The sequence below is a fragment of the Salvelinus namaycush genome, chromosome 10 (genome assembly GCF_016432855.1).
Source record: "Salvelinus namaycush isolate Seneca chromosome 10, SaNama_1.0, whole genome shotgun sequence".
Taxonomy (NCBI): domain Eukaryota; kingdom Metazoa; phylum Chordata; class Actinopteri; order Salmoniformes; family Salmonidae; genus Salvelinus; species Salvelinus namaycush.
The window spans coordinates 46,462,951-46,479,921 of NC_052316.1; the positions used below are offsets into that span (position 1 = coordinate 46,462,951).

At 41.9% G+C, this 16,971-nt stretch overlaps 2 protein-coding genes and 1 long non-coding RNA gene across 4 annotated transcripts in view; 1 reads left to right on the top strand and 2 right to left on the bottom strand.

The window, feature by feature from the left end:
* The window catches only part of dtymk (deoxythymidylate kinase (thymidylate kinase)), a 29,753-nt gene extending 15,190 nt beyond the window's left edge, over positions 1 to 14,563 (bottom strand). The window contains exons 1-2 of the mRNA XM_039003022.1: positions 14,328 to 14,563; positions 13,817 to 13,925 (exon numbers count right to left, since the gene is read on the bottom strand). Coding sequence (XP_038858950.1) covers positions 13,817 to 13,925; positions 14,328 to 14,457 — 239 coding nt within the window. The 5' untranslated portion in view covers positions 14,458 to 14,563. The remainder of the gene's footprint in view (positions 1 to 13,816; positions 13,926 to 14,327) is intronic.
* Positions 840 to 4,421, bottom strand: LOC120055105. Of its 2 annotated transcripts, XR_005477662.1 has the most exons (4): positions 3,664 to 4,421; positions 3,287 to 3,409; positions 3,051 to 3,113; positions 840 to 2,811 (listed from the first exon to the last, which is right to left on the bottom strand). It is a non-coding gene; the product is annotated as an uncharacterized LOC120055105 (long non-coding RNA). The 2 variants fall into 2 exon arrangements; XR_005477661.1 differs by having other exon boundaries at positions 3,287 to 4,421.
* LOC120055102 lies at positions 6,834 to 10,102 on the top strand. The gene is made up of 3 exons (XM_039003018.1): positions 6,834 to 8,177; positions 8,589 to 8,710; positions 8,851 to 10,102. The coding sequence occupies exons 1-2, from the start codon at positions 7,018 to 7,020 to the stop codon at positions 8,683 to 8,685; spliced, it is 1,257 nt and encodes a 418-aa protein (XP_038858946.1). The 5' UTR covers positions 6,834 to 7,017; the 3' UTR covers positions 8,686 to 8,710; positions 8,851 to 10,102.
* Positions 14,564 to 16,971: the final 2,408 nt, after the last annotated feature.

A 16,971-nucleotide genomic window follows, 5' to 3' on the forward strand; every position in this document is an offset into this window, starting at 1 on the left:
CCTCCACTAACTCAGTGGCCTGTGCAAGGTGTGGGACCTCCACTAACTCAGTGGCCTGTGCAAGGTGTGGGACCTCCACTAACTCAGTGGCCTGTGCAAGGTGTGGGACATCCACTAACTCAGTGGCCTGTGCAAGGTGTGGGACCTCCACTAACTCAGTGGCCTGTGCAAGGTGTGGGACCTCCACTAACTCAGTGGCCTGTGCAAGGTGTGGGACCTCCACTAACTCAGTGGCCTGTGCAAGGTGTGGGACATCCACTAACTCAGTGGCCTGTGCAAGGTGTGGGACATCCACTAACTCAGTGGCCTGTGCAAGGTGTGGGACCTCCACTAACTCAGTGGCCTGTGCAAGGTGTGGGACATCCACTAACTCAGTGGCCTGTGCAAGGTGTGGGACCTCCACTAACTCAGTGGCCTGTGCAAGGTGTGGGACATCCACTAACTCAGTGGCCTGTGCAAGGTGTGGGACCTCCACTAACTCAGTGGCCTGTGCAAGGTGTGGGACCTCCACTAACTCAGTGGCCTGTGCAAGGTGTGGGACCTCCACTAACTCAGTGGCCTGTGCAAGGTGTGGGACCTCCACTAACTCAGTGGCCTGTGCAAGGTGTGGGACCTCCACTAACTCAGTGGCCTGTGCAAGGTGTGGGACCTCCACTAACTCAGTGGCCTGTGCAAGGTGTGGGACCTCCACTAACTCAGTGGCCTGTGCAAGGTGTGGGACCTCCACTAACTCAGTGGCCTGTGCAAGGTGTGGGACCTCCACTAACTCAGTGGCCTGTGCAAGGTGTGGGACCTCCACTAACTCAGTGGCCTGTGCAAGGTGTGGGACCTCCACTAACTCAGTGGCCTGTGCAAGGTGTGGGACCTCCACTAACTCAGTGGCCTGTGCAAGGTGTGGGACCTCAACTTGATAAGCCACCACGTTTCTATCAAAGCGTATAGAACAATAAAGCCTAGAATCAACCAAAAAATATGTTTTTGACCAGTCCAAATTCTGGCATATTACCATTCAGTATTTTGGCAAAGATCATGGACTTCTGAATTATGTATTTATTACAAGCCATTTGACTGATACTTCATTGAAACCTAGGAAGTCCCTCAATTTTCCACATAAATATTGTATTTCTTCAACCTCTGATACAGGTCCCATCTCCCTTTCATTTGAAAAAATTGGGTGCATTGAACGGTCAACATTTTGGCAGCTTTCATATATTTGGTTCTCAACGATCGAATACTTGCAAATATTTTTTTTAATTGAGCTTGGAAGCCCATCGTTTAGAGAAAATTGTTTAGACTCGAACCACATTGGACCCAATGACTTTATCTGTGATGGCAAATGTATCACGTAATGCTGTTTAGGTGTAACGATGCGGTCTAGATAAAGCTCCGTCCAATGTTTCAAATGAAACTTTAATGTAGACAGTCGCAATGGAAAGAACATGTGCAAATACCATCTGTACAATCTCTATTAGCTCAATTATCAGTCTTGTGTATATATGCATTGACTTCCAAAGTCTCCAAAACAAATGGCAATATCCTTAGCAGGACAAGCATTTGCCCAGATGACTGTTTTAGTTTACCATCACTTGACATGAATGTACTAACAGAAATTGGGGATGGCCGATCTCTAACATCTAGAGGGGAATAAGGGAAACCAAGAATAGCAGAATTCACATCAATCTGTCCTGACACAACAAGATGATTCAAAACACATTTGATTTCCAATGGGGCTACGCCCTCCAGAATTACATGCATAATGTCTTGCGAAGTTTGTTGTATGATATCAAAGGCTGGGAATTCAACTAAGTTGCTCCTTCTATTGATCCCATTTGTTGTTCTCAGGTTGTTGCGAAGCAAGTCAGTCTGTACCTTTTCTATTTCATCACACTGTCTGACATGCTTCTCCAATGTCCTTTTAGTATATGTATCCTCATTGAAGAGTGACTGCATGTCCTCAAAATAACACTCAGTGTCTGCACTTACTGTAGGCAAAGCCCCACACCCTCTTTGAACCCTGCTAGTTCATGTTGTGTCAGGGTGTCTCCACAGAGAGAACATCGCACCATATATCGTTTTCTCCGTTAATAGTTAGCATTTTAACCCCACTGTACAATGCATCCATGTCTTTCCTGATTCTATCTCCACCAGATTGAGGGAGGTCTGCTGATCTAGCCATGCCAAAGTAGCCTGATAGCAGCCAGTTTAGACCTGTATTTTGGATTTATATTTCCTAGGGTGTAGTACACCATTAACAACTTGTTTTTTGGGGGATGCAAAGGATCCTAGTGGATTACAGATCTCCATTTCATCCGTGTACAGAACAATCTGCAATGCCTTTGGTTTCTCTGAAAAATAAGGGATGTGATTTTAGAAGAGCACCATCAACAATGTCATGAAAACAACTTTCCCTGCACATCCGAGGTCCCTTTTCAACCACAGACAAAATCCTTGGGTGTGATAAGAACTGTTCTAGACTTTTGACTAAATGGTACATAATAAAATAATTTGTCTTTGAAGAAAAAGTATTTTGATCCTCCACATTTCATCTTGCCTGTGGTTCGAGCGATTTGAATTTCCTCTGCGTCCAAACACCTAAACTGCTTCTTAATAACACTGTCCTGTCTAAATGGTGTTGCAACGCCAGCAAAAGGGTCAATGATATTGTCAAATATATCCATTGCACCATTTTCCAAGTTGACCTGATGTGCTTCCTGAATGCTTCTTTAGCACTGCCTCCATCTGCCTCCTGAGGTTGTCCAATAGTGATGATTGATACTGCTGTACCCCAGCGACAATGTCATTCACACCTTTCTGAAAGAGAGAGGGAGAGAAAATCAATCATGGAGGTTGGAACACACCATCATGTATACCTATGATATTTAGATTTTGCTTATGACATATTCATTAACATAAGGACATAAGGGATCGACAATAGTAAGGTGGACAACCTAGCACTGAGAATGAACTCAACCATCACTGAACCACTACAAACATGCTCTGCATAATGTAACAAACCAAATGCTGTGTTCTGCTCAGAAAAAGCATCTTACCTGTGTGAGACGATGCTTGGCTCTGGCATTTATCACAAAAGCAGTGGCATGTGTTGTCAGATCCTAAAAATGTTGACATTGAATGTAGTATCCTGAGGCTGGACATTACTAGTTCATGACAAGTATAATGTTTGTAACAGGAGAAGTGGTTGTGAAGAATGACTATGAATGCTATTAGTAAATCTAAGTATTTAAAATATGGTTAATTTCAGATTGCCACCAACCGAGTACCTTACCTGTTGCACTGTGACAGCTTCATGTTTGTCAATGCCCCTTTGCCCTTCATCTGAGTCAGATGTATGGAGTTGCTGATCACTGATGCAAGAGTTCGCTAGGAGCTGATCGGGTTGAATGTTGTCCTGTGTACCACACATCAAAGAAAAAATATTATTATTTGAAATTGTATTTAGTTTCAACAAGAGCTATTTAAGTGTTTTGTTCCTATTTATCATTGATTATTTTCACATTAACCCAGCTTTAGCCATAAGAGTCACTATAGCTAAAAATGATCGTATAGCCTATGGATAGTATGACTTTGGTCCGTGTATCGTCGGTTAATTAAATTATTTTTGTAAATCCAGAAAACAAAAACAAATGCTTGCTAGCTACTTACTTGTTCCGGTGGTACTTGGTTTTCCTCCGATGGCTGTTCATCTGTTCGGGTGCCTTCAAGTAAGTGTTGAATGTGGTTTCTCTTTAAATGATGATAGAAGGAATTGTACACTCTGGATTCCTCAGTGCATCCGTCAATACCACGGAGCAACCAGAACTCAGGGCTGCGACTGTGCAATCTATTGATATGGCTCAATAACAGTTTAAATGAAAAAGTAATACAAACGCAGCAGATAACGCACCGTCAAAAGCATCTTGAATGTTACTAAAAGCAAACGCAAGTAAACGGGCGGAAAGAACTGAAAATGTTCACAAGTATTTATAATACGACGAAGTAATTTGATTGGAGTATAACAGCACTGCGACTTTTAACTATACATGTATCACTCCGCTTTACAGGTGTTATAATAACCGTTAATTACATTAATTATCATTATCCATCTTAGATTGTAACAAACTTCGCACCACAAAGATGAACATATTTACACAAATAACATTTTAGTTAAATTATGAATGGTTACCGTCCTCTCCTGACGACGTGTAGACCAACACAAAGTAGTGACACGTATCCTGGCATGGATCAGAGATCAACCACAGTATTTAAAAGGTAATGTTCATTTGTTTATACCCGTCTACCTTTCTCCTTAGCAAGGTAACGTTTGTTTTAATTTAAAAGTTGGCAAACCAAGTTAACATGCTAATTTTAACTAGATAACGTTGACTGTTGACAGATAACTGCACAAACGGCCATTCAGTTAAACACTTGAACTTTGGTTACGATGATAGTGTTTTATTGCCGGAAATAGTGTTAATGAGGTGTAAATGTGCCCTAATGACTGACACCGTCGATTATTTAGCTTCGCCGTCTTTGGCACCCTTTCTACTGACAATTAGAAAATAAATAGAAATGGCGCCAAAGACGGCGAAGCTAAATTATCGATGGTGTCAGTCATTGTCTACAATTTTAGCAAAGATTAACTAAGACTTTCAATATGGACGACAATTTAGCGTTAACGTTAGTGCAAGCTAATGAAACTATCTTTTGGTTTAAAGTAATTAACGTCAACGATATACTGGTAGTCTAATTTTGTTAGCTAACATTAGCTTTCGGTTGTTTGAAAATAAAAATAATCTCAAATATCGTTGTTTAAAAAAATAAGCCTTAGAAAGTTGGTTGCAAATTCAGTTTAATCCACTTGAAAAGACAAAACAAATAATACAACAAATAGTGGTTAAACTCATATACTAATTGATAAACATATTTTTCGAAGAAATGTATACTTTTAGTGAATGATATCATAAATGGGACTGGTGGAGTTGTCACACATGCAGCTAACAGACATGGAAATGTCTACTCTACCCAAAATTACAACCAATTAATTGCAGCATTACCACAAAAATGGAAGAGGCAAGTAGAAGGTGGAGAAAGTAAGGAACTTGTATGTCGGCCCTGTATTAAAGAACATAAATGGTTAAAGAAAAGTGTGATAAATAAAAACATATACCAATTTCATTTAAGGACCAAAAACAGACAGCTGTGCCATATAAATGGCAAAATAGTTGGGAAGAGATTTTCGATGTACCGCTTCCATGGCACATGGTTTATGAATTGATAAGCAAAACGTCGGATTCAAAACTTCACATTTTTTAAATTAAATTACTATACAAAATTCTTGCAACCAATAGAATGTTATATATATGAGGGATACAATCTTCCCAGCTCTGCAGATTTTGCTGTGAGGAGGCAGAGTCATAGATCATTTATTTTGGTACTGTCCATAAGTAGCTCGTTTTTGGTCACAGGTCCAGGAATGGCTGAAGAATTGGAACATTTACCTAGAACTAACGCTGCATATAGCAATACTAGGTGATTTGAAAAGCCATATTCAATCAATCAATAATATAATAATAATTTTAGCAAAAATGTATTTTTTTAAATTTACAATCTGTAGAAATTATGAGAATAGAAAGGTTCAGTACTTTTGTGAAGCATCACAGCACAGTTGAAAAATATATGGCTGCTAGAAATCCAAAATGGATGGTGTTGAGAGATAGATGGGAGGTGTTGAATGGAGCTGAAGGGTGGGACTAATAACAAGATAAACAATGTAAAACATATGGTGTCTGTAAAATGTATATAGGTTCAGAGATTTTGTGAAATAGCAGTTACAAATAGAATAGACATCAGAAATAGAGGAAGGACTAAAAACAAAAAGTAACTATTGTAAAATAGATTGTGTCTGTAAAAATGTGTATAAGATGTATAAATTGAAGTTAAAAGCAGAAGTGTTTATTAGTTTACTCCAATTGGGGGATCGGTAGTAGGGTTTGCGGGGAATAATAATAAAGGTATATTCTTTAAAAAAGTATGTCTATATAGGTTTGTGTATGTATATATATATATATATATATATATGTGTGTACATGTATGCATCCGTGTATGTATATGGATATATATATTTACCTGAAAAATATACAGGAGATTGGAAATGATGCAGACAATTACATTGATGGAAGCAATCTTTCCACAATATTAAGCTGATCCACCCCTTACGAAAAAGAAAGAAAACATAAGCTAGCTTGGTAAATCATTCCTGCATTAACTGGAAAGGGAAGACAATATGCTAATGTCTCATAACCTATATCAACCTGACACTTTGCATCTATAAACTATGATTTAGTTGCTAATTACTTAACTATTTACCATGTGGTTAAATGTGTTTTTCAGCTGCTAATATAAGCACAGACATGCTGCCCAGCCTCTCTAAGGAGGATTTACGTGATCTCTTTCCCAGGCCAGAGCACTTCTTCAGAAGGAGAACCATTTGGAGACTTACTCATAGTGAAAATGAGGTAATGTTAGATTTTGACATTTTGTAGACATTTAAATCTAACCATGCATACAGTGTTTCCTGTTATCAAAGTAGCATTTCCTGGCCATCATTACATGTACCTAAAGATGTAGTTGTTTTGGTGTTTGCTGTTAGGTGTGGTGTTCTTTGTATGCTATGTGAAGATGAAGAGGATTTCCTTGCCAATCTATGATTCATCATATTTACAGTACGTATGCAAGGAGTGGACTTTCTTGAGCTGTCGGAGACACACAGCTGATGGTGGCAGTGTGAGGGGGGGGGGGGGGGGGGGGGGCGACAATACCTAAAACAAAAAGGTGTTGTTCCTAGTCTTCTCGTGGAACTGGCACATTCAAAACAGACCTGGTGTTTGGGAAAGAAGACTGAAACCTCCTGCTCTGACTGAGGACGAAGAACAAGGTGCGCTGCCTATGGACTGAGCCGTCTCTGATCCGGTCCAGACACATGCTTACTGTGCAGTCTCGGAACCCGTAGCCCTGAACATGGCCCTAATGGCAAACCATCAGTCTCTGAACATGGCCCTAATGGCAAACCATCAGTCTCTGAACATGGCCCTAATGGCAAACCATCAGTCTCTGAACATGGCCCTAATGGCAAACCATCAGTCTCTGAACATGGCCCTAATGGCAAACCATCAGTCTCTGAACATGGCCCTAATGGCAAACCATCAGTCTCTGAACATGGCCCTAATGGCAAACCATCAGTCTCTGAACATGGCCCTAATGGCAAACCATCAGTCTCTGAACATGGCCCTAATGGCAAACCATCAGTCTCTGAACATGGCCCTAATGGCAAACCATCAGTCTCTGAACATGGCCCTAATGGCAAACCATCAGTCTCTGAACATGGCCCTAATGGCAAACCATCAGTCTCTGAACATGGCCCTAATGGCAAACCATCAGTCTCTGAACATGGCCCTAATGGCAAACCATCAGTCTCTGAACATGGCCCTAATGGCAAACCATCAGTCTCTGAACATGGCCCTAATGGCAAACCATCAGTCTCTGAACATGGCCCTAATGGCAAACCATCAGTCTCTGAACATGGCCCTAATGGCAAACCATCAGTCTCTGAACATGGCCCTAATGGCAAACCATCAGTCTCTGAACATGGCCCTAATGGCAAACCATCAGTCTCTGAACATGGCCCTAATGGCAAACCATCAGTCTCTGAACATGGCCCTAATGGCAAACCATCAGTCTCTGAACATGGCCCTAATGGCAAACCATCAGTCTCTGAACATGGCCCTAATGGCAAACCATCAGTCTCTGAACATGGCCCTAATGGCAAACCATCAGTCTCTGAACATGGCCCTAATGGCAAACCATCAGTCTCTGAACATGGCCCTAATGGCAAACCATCAGTCTCTGAACATGGCCCTAATGGCAAACCATCAGTCTCTGAACATGGCCCTAATGGCAAACCATCAGTCTCTGAACATGGCCCTAATGGCAAACCATCAGTCTCTGAACATGGCCCTAATGGCAAACCATCAGTCTCTGAACATGGCCCTAATGGCAAACCATGAGCACGTAAGAGAAGTTGAGGATCTTCGAGCCAAGCTGGAGAAACTGACCGCTCAACACGACTTTGGTCTACAGCGATTTGCTGGTTCTGACAAGGATATACGTTTTTACACAAGGTACAGTAATTATATTATAATTATCCAGCTTTACTATTTATTATTATCACCCCAAAGTCCATCTTACCTTTAAGAAAATGTTCATTGTCATTTAAAACTAGGCTAGCATATTTTAGCATAAGTAGGCACATTGAATGTATATTGTCTTTACATTAGTCTTCAGTTAACCCCCCAAAATGCTCCCAGGTCGTTGCTGCAAATAAGATTTGGTTCTTAGTCCACTTCCCAGGATAAATAATGAAACATTTAAAACAAATTCGCTGCTGTGAATTACAGTACCAATTGCAGTAACAAGAAAAACAGGCTACAATAGCAGCTAGGTCATGTCTAGTGCTACTTGATGCTTAGAGAAGATGGGCAATAATAGTAATGAGCTTTTTTGGTATTCAAATACTCTGAGTCCGTCTTTAGATTTGCAAGCTACACCCACCGGATGGCCTTCTGGGACTTGATTGAGCGGGCAGCAGAGACCGAGTTTATAAGAGTCAACAAGCACCAATCCATCTGAAACAAGTGTTACTGGAAGAAAACCAGTAAGGGACAACTTCTTTAAATATTTAACAGAATATTATTTGATCTTACTGTAATTGTTAAACATTATTTACTTTTTATTATTATTATGGACCGAATATAAAAGACTATATTGTACTAAAATGGGTTTCTTTACGTTCAGACACTGCCATTAATCGACGAGTTCTTCTTGTTTATGACTCATCTGTCGCTGGGTCTGACAGCAGAAGGATTTAGCCCATTGGTTTAGCATCCACCAATCGACAGTGAGCCGGATTATCATCTCTTGGGCCAACTTCCTCTACTGTCTGCTTGGATCAGCACGGATATATGGATCCCCAAGGAAACCATCAAATCCCACCTGCCACCTGAGTTGAAGGACTATCCAGACACCCAGGTAGTGATGGACTGCACTGAAGTCCGCTGCCAGACACCATCTTCACTACTACTGCAGAGTGAGGTGTTCTCTTCCTACAAGTCACACTGTACCTTTATGGGCATGTTGGGAATGTCACCACACGGAGCTGTCGTTTTTTGTGTCATCGTATGCTGGATCTGTGAGTGACAAGGAGATCTTCAAGCAGTCTGGAATTAGTTCCTTACTCACCCCTGACATGGCCATTATGGTGGATAAGGGCTTTCTCGTAGATGACATTGTTCCGTGCAATGTCTACCGGCCAGCCTTTCTGTCAAGACACACACAGATGCCAGCGCATGAGGTTAAGGGAGACCCAGTCCATTGCCAGGCTGCATGTTGAAAGAATGATCTGCAGAGTAAAGGAACACAGGCTGTTAGACACAGTCATCCCCCTGACCATCTCAGGCAGGCTGTTTGACACAGTCATCCCCCTGACCATCTCAGACAGGCTGTTTGACACAGTCATCCCCCTGACCATCTCAGACAGGCTGTTTGACACAGTCATCCCCCTGACCATCTCAGGAGGCTGTTTGACAGTCATCCCCCTGACCATCTCAGGAGGCTGTTTGACAGTCATCCCCCTGACCATCTCAGGAGGCTGTTTGACAGTCATCCCCCTGACCATCTCAGGAGGCTGTTTGACAGTCATCCCCCTGACCATCTCAGACAGGCTGTTTGACACAGTCATCCCCCCGACCATCTCAGGCAGCATCAACCAGTTATTTGCTGTGGCGTGCCTGTTGATCAACTATCAAAGCGGACCTTTGGTCAGAGCATGGGCCAAGCCAGTGTAAATGTGTTTATTTGCTAGCAGCAAAATAATAATGTGTTTAGCTACGACATGTATCAATCATTTGTGTTGTAGTGAATATTAGTTTGTGTGGAGCTTGTATTGGCTTTAATTAGGCAACGAGTTTAGGGGGAAAGAAATCCAGTAAACACAGAATAGCCAGAATGTAAGATTGAATACAACGTTAGAGATGTGGAATTGATTAAACTGTTGAACATTTGCTGAAATACATTGTTTTTAAACAAATATATTCTACTGTAGTTTTCTTCACAAGAGCATCAATACTTATTTTTCATGAAACCACTAAACTTGGCACCCATGCGAGATAAGACACTTCTGCAAGTAGTGGTAAAAACAAGTGGTGAACCTTCTCTCAGTCTTTGAAACCTGTAGATCTTTATATATCCTTTCAACTAGGAGGTCCTCCTGTGCACAGATGACACCAGCTACAACCTGTGAGAAGGATTTGACCTTACACCTGCCGGTAGTAAGCATGAGATCTCTTCAACTTCAGCTCTCCATTCTGTATCTTCAGGTAAGGGCATCAGCTCTCCATTCTGTATCTTCAGGTAAGGACATCAGCTCTCCATTCTGTATCTTCAGGTAAGGACATCAGCTCTCCATTCTGTATCTTCAGGTAAGGACATCAACTCTCCATTCTGTATCTTCAGGTAAGGACATCAACTCTCCATTCTGTATCTTCAGGTAAGGACATCAGCTCTCCATTCTGTATCTTCAGGTAAGGACATCAGCTCTCCATTCTGTATCTTCAGGTAAGGACATCAACTCTCCATTCTGTATCTTCAGGTAAGGACATCAGCTCTCCATTCTGTATCTTCAGGTAAGGACATCAGCTCTCCATTCTGTATCTTCAGGTAAGGGCATCAGCTCTCCATTCTGTATCTTCAGGTAAGGGCATCAGCTCTCCATTCTGTATCATCAGGTAAGGGCATCAGCTCTCCATTCTGTATCTTCAGGTAAGGGCATCAGCTCTCCATTCTGTATCTTCAGGTAAGGGCATCAGCTCTCCATTCTGTATCTTCAGGTAAGGACATCAGCTCTCCATTCTGTATCTTCAGGTAAGGGCATCAGCTCTCCATTCTGTATCTTCAGGTAAGGACATCAGCTCTCCATTCTGTATCTTCAGGTAAGGACATCAGCTCTCCATTCTGTATCATCAGGTAAGGACATCAGCTCTCCATTCTGTATCATCAGGTAAGGACATCAGCTCTCCATTCTGTATCTTCAGGTAAGGGCAGTCAGCTCTCCATTCTGTATCATCAGGTAAGGACATCAGCTCTCCATTCTGTATCATCAGGTAAGGACATCAGCTCTCCATTCTGTATCATCAGGTAAGGACATCAGCTCTCCATTCTGTATCATCAGGTAAGGACATCAACTCTCCATTCTGTATCTTCAGGTAAGGACATCAGCTCTCCATTCTGTATCTTCAGGTAAGGGCAGTCAACATAACTTGGTACATTTGGGCACTTGACCTCTTAAGAGTCCAAAGTGTGGTCTCACACTGGGATCAAATATGATGCCATCTGGAGAGGATCATAACCACGAAGCACCTGGGTGCACTACGAAGCCACACGGAAAGAAGTTTACATTCTTCAGCGTGCAGTACTCCTGTAGCCATCTAAATGGAAGTATTGGTGGAGAAGGGCTATTGTCAATCTTCACAATTTCACAGGTCTTTGGCTGTGGAAGTTGATAGGATAGCACACTGCCAGCTTGCACTGGCCCAGGGGCACGTCAGCTGACATTTCCATTGTCAAAAGAGAGGCAGTAAGTGGAGAAAAGTTGGCATACCTTTCTGAGATGCGGAGAAGGTCCATGTCAGGCATGTATCCATTGAGGGCTTTGTAGAGAGAACTTCTGCAAAACATTTTAAAACCTTGTTGGAGAGATCACAATATGACAAAGACTCATGTAACTTCTCCAGAAACAGCACAAGCCCGAAAGTTCAAATAAAATGGATTAAAATATGGTTCCTAAGACGCCACTGTTTAGGCTTATCTGGATACAAAAAATAATAATCACAAGAAAATGTTTTCTAAAATGTTTCCATTCTAGGAACCTCCAACTTACCTTTTTCCATCAGCACACGAGTTAGTAGGTTTACGGAACTAGTGCGCTGTCTGGTAAAGAAGGGCCAGCGGAGGATTGCACATAGCACTTCCTGTAACACAGGAGCATTGGACCACGATCACTGGTACAGAGTGCTTTAACACCATCTGTGAAGATACGTGTGAGGAAAGACTGAAGTGAGAAACAAGAATGATGCGGCCCATAAATAACAATAAACATAGAAGTGTCTAGTCTTAACTAGAGGCTCATTTAACTATACAGGAATAGATTGTGTCTCAGTAACACAATTACCAAACACCTCATCAACAGATCTTTATCAAATAACCTGTTAAGTGGGCAATTCTAAATTGAGATTGGGACCCATCACTAAGATCTATCCGTTGATAAGACTAAACATTGACAATGTCTAACACACCATAATGACAGTGTCGCACAGGAGATGTTTAACAAGGTCCCCAGTAGCTATCTATAACCTTTCCCTACTCTCATGCTGTGTGGCTTGTCACTCTTCCTCATAGACCTGTGACAGGCATCCCTCACAGTGATCTCCCCTGTCCATGTATCTTTGTTAGATACTGTCTAGAAGACATGAATAACAATGATTTTTAGCTAGCAAGCATAACTTAACCAAGCTAACGAAAATACACACATTCTCAGGTAGATACTGGCAAACGTTACATCATTTTACGAAGTAACTAGCTAGCTACAGTTAATAGTTAAATTAGCTAGCTTACGTTATATCGGTCACTGACTTGGTACTCACCTTCATAACGTAGACTAACTCGCCTTGGTCCGTACAATTGACCTTATTTTAGCGCCCCAAAAAACGTAATACTTCCTCCAGATCAACTGTAATGTCAATACCATTTGTAAAGCACAATTTCTCCCCTTTCCAACAAAATCAATGACGAGCCCTCCACGCTGCCCGTTTCTGCATGATTCAAGAAGGCAATGAGCTCCGTCGGGTCTTTTTAAAAATGGCGGGTGGGGAAGAGAAACTAATGCGTGGTAGTGAGAAGGACAGATGTTGTGTGGGGAAATTGCTTTTTTTCACTAGATCTGTTCAACGTATCACCTTATCGCCTCAAAAATGTAAATAAAACACTATAAAGAGTTTATATAATGTGTCATTACATACCTATTTGAAGGTTTGTGTCGAATTTGAATCGGGTTTTTAGGGCGGTGCTAAAGTGATCTTCAGAAGTAAACAGCGGCTTTGAGAGTCATGATCGCTTGCAGTGATGACGCAAAAAATGACTAGGTATCCCCCCTTACCCCGTCACTGTCCATTTCTTGTTTTTAAACTATGAGAGAAGTGCTACACCAGGTGGAGAGAGATTGTAAGACAGAAATAGTTGCTGTACGTTACAACATGACACATCACGATGTAACGGAGGGTCCGTTTTTTCCAACTTTTCTCCAATACTATAGAGCCATTACCATGTCGATCAACGCTTGAATAGAAACCTAGTTCACACCCCAGATTTTGAAGTCAACACAGTCGTTACAGTCCCATTAGTTTTCGTTGTGTATTCTACGTAATTCTACGACATCTCATATGTATATACAGTACTCTACACCATCTTGCCTATGCCGCAAGGCCATCGCTCATCTATATATTTACATGTACATATTCATCCCTTTACACTTGTGTGTATAAGGTAGTTGTTGTGAAATTGTTAGATTACTTGTTAGATATTACTGCACTGTCGGAACTAGAAGCACAAGCATTTCGCTGCACTCGCATTAACATCAGCTAACCATGTGTATGTGACCAATACAATTTGATGTGATGATCAATGCCTCTGTATGTTAAGAGTGTATTACACTAGTTCCCATCGGTTGGCAGAGAACAGGAGATGCACTGTATGGTCCTCCAGGTTGCTTTTGTTCTCAAGATAGGAGTTGATCAACTTGCCGATCTTTGTGCTTCTTTCTGTACAAACAAGAGTAATACAGGAAGACCATTTAGTCAAAATAGAAGTCATTTTGCATCGCCATGTGGACCAAACTCCACCCAGACCGGGAAACAGAGCAAGGCAAAACGAGTTTGTATAATCCGATAGATTTGGGTCTAGGTAAATTAGCAAATCAACTGGCCGATATTTGTAGTACTTTCTGTACAAACAAGAATAATACGGGAAGAGCATTTAGTCAAAGGCGAATTCACGTTGCATCGCCATGTGGTCCAAACTCCACCCAGACGGGGGAACAGGGCAAGGCAAAACGAATTTGGATCTAGGTAAATTAGCAATCAATGCGTCTTCAAACCACACAATAGAGGAAAATACTTTTCATTTTGATCAATTAGCAGCCACGGATAATAAAGTTAATTTACCAGGGAATTTCATCATCTCAGCTTTCTGTCCGCTGTCCTGCAGTGCTTGGACTAGCTTGTTACATTGTGTAGTCTTCCCGGCCTTGTCCACTCCTTCAAGCACAATGAGAGCCCCTCTTCTGCATGTCATTATAAATAGCGAAATATTTCAATAACAAAATAGCAACAAGTAAGGAATGTGGCTCGACTGCTGGTAGTTTCCTCACGTCAAAATACTTCTATGGTGTTTAACGGTGGTTGGCATCCAATGTTAATGGTGCATTACCGCCACCAGCTGGACGGGGTATTGAACAACAATAAACATTTAGTGGAAACGACATCATACAAAATGAAACACGTCAACTAAGAAAACCCATCACACTTCTTCAATCACAGTCCACTCCAAAATATATCCCTACCCTATGATGGGGCTACATTCACCGACAGGATTTCTTACAACGCACCGGCTGTGAAATCACGAAGACCCAATTCGACGTGCACCAAACACTCGTTCAAAATAAACCCCTAGTAACACTTTTGGGTAAAGCAGAGCCCACCCTCTAGTGTTGACAGAATCGTATCACAGCTTTGGGAGAAGAGAGACACAAATAGCCTTTGAAAGTATTAAGAACATTGCATATATTTTATGAAATGAAAGAAAAACCCCACAATCACATATGTATTTTATTAGAAGTTTACACTTGAGTCAGAGGTAACAAATAAGCCATACTGTGTTTATTATTTACATCATTTAGCAGACACTCTTATCCAGAGCGACTTACAAATTAGAAAGTTCATACATATTCATCCTGGTCCCCCCGTGGGAATTGAACCCTGGTCCCCCCGTGGGAAATGAACCCACAACCCTGGCGTTGCAAGCGCCATGCTCTACCAACTGAGCCACACGGGACCGTGGCTCAGTTGTCAGATTCAACGTGTATAATATATATATTTTTCTTCCCTGATATTAAAGACAACTTAAACTGACTTCGAGACAGTCGTGTTATACCTTGCCCTTATGACAGTACATGTTTTAGCACGTTAGACCTTGTCAGAGATGGTTTACAATGTTGATACAGACTTTGGCCTTGCCCTGATGACAGTGTTTGAGCCATGTCTATACCTTGCCCTTATGACAGTGCATGTTTTAGCATGTTAGACCTTGTCAGAGATGGTTTACAATGTTGATACAGACTTTGGCCTTGCCCTGATGACAGTGTTTGAGCCATGTCTATACCTTGCCCTTATGACAGTACATGTTTTAGCATGTTAGACCTTGTCAGAGATGGTTTACAATGTTGATACAGACTTTGGCCTTGCCCTGATGACAGTGTGTGGGCCATGTCTATACCTTGCCCTGATGACAGTGTGTGAGCCATGTCTATACCTTGCCCTTATGACAGTGCATGTTTTAGCATGTTAGACCTTGTCAGAGATGGTTTACAATGTTGATACAGACTTTGGCCTTGCCCTGATGACAGTGTTTGAGCCATGTCTATACCTTGCCCTTATGACAGTACATGTTTTAGCATGTTAGAGCTTGTCAGAGATGGTTTACAATGTTGATACAGACTTTGGCCTTGCCCTGATGACAGTGTTTGAGCCATGTCTATACCTTGCCCTTATGACAGTACATGTTTTAGCATGTTAGACCTTGTCAGAGATGGTTTACAATGTTGATACAGACTTTGGCCTTGCCCTGATGACAGTGTGTGAGCCATGTCTATACCTTGCCCTTATGGCAGTGTGTGAGAGCATCTCTCAAGGCCTCCAGCACCATGTCAACACTGGCTATGTTGCTGTGACACCCCATCAGTCCCACACACAGCACCTGGGGAAAGAGTCACATGACAGGTCAGTGAGCCGGTTGCACATAGGATTTTATTGATTGTCTGGACTCTCCTAAGAGGAATAATGTTGCCTTGCCATGATTGTACCAATAGACCTGTACAGGTAACTGTCCTTAATGATACCAATAGGCCTGTACAGGTAACTGTCCTTAATGATACCAATAGGCCTGTACAGGTAACTGTCCTTAATGATACCAATAGGCCTGTACAGGTAACTGTCCTTAATGATACCAATAGGCCTGTACAGGTAACTGTCCTTAATGATACCAATAGGCCTGTACAGGTAACTGTCCTTAATGATACCAATAGGCCTGTACAGGTAACTGTCCTTAATGATACCAATAGGCCTGTACAGGTAACTGTCCTTAATGATACCAATAGACCTGTACAGGTAACTGTCCTTAATGATACCAATAGGCCTGTACAGGTAACTGTCCTTAATGATACCAATAGGCCTGTACAGGTAACTGTCCTTAATGATACCAATAGGCCTGTACAGGTAACTGTCCTTAATGATACCAATAGGCCTGATACCACCATCAACAAAAAACCAAATGATGGAATTTCTCTTGCCAAAATGATCAGATCAGAAATCAAATCAGAATCAGATCAGAAATGCCAGTCTTGATGCCCAGAAAGGGATTGGCCCTGGTCAGAACTAGTACACTACATAGGGAACAGGGCCCTGGTCAGAACTAGTACACTACATAGGGAACAGGGCCCTGGTCAGAACTAGTACACTACGTAGGGATCAGGGCCCTGGTCAGAACTAGTACACTACGTAGGGATCAGGGCCCTGGTCAGAACTAGTACAC

Bases quoted from the DNA above. Each gene is read 5' to 3' on its own strand.
- LOC120055102 (XM_039003018.1), top strand. From the start codon at position 7,018: ATGGCCCTAATGGCAAACCATCAGTCTCTGAACATGGCCCTAATGGCA. The intron at 8,178-8,588 runs GTACAGTAATTA...GTCCGTCTTTAG, and splicing joins GATATACGTTTTTACACAAG to ATTTGCAAGCTACACCCACC.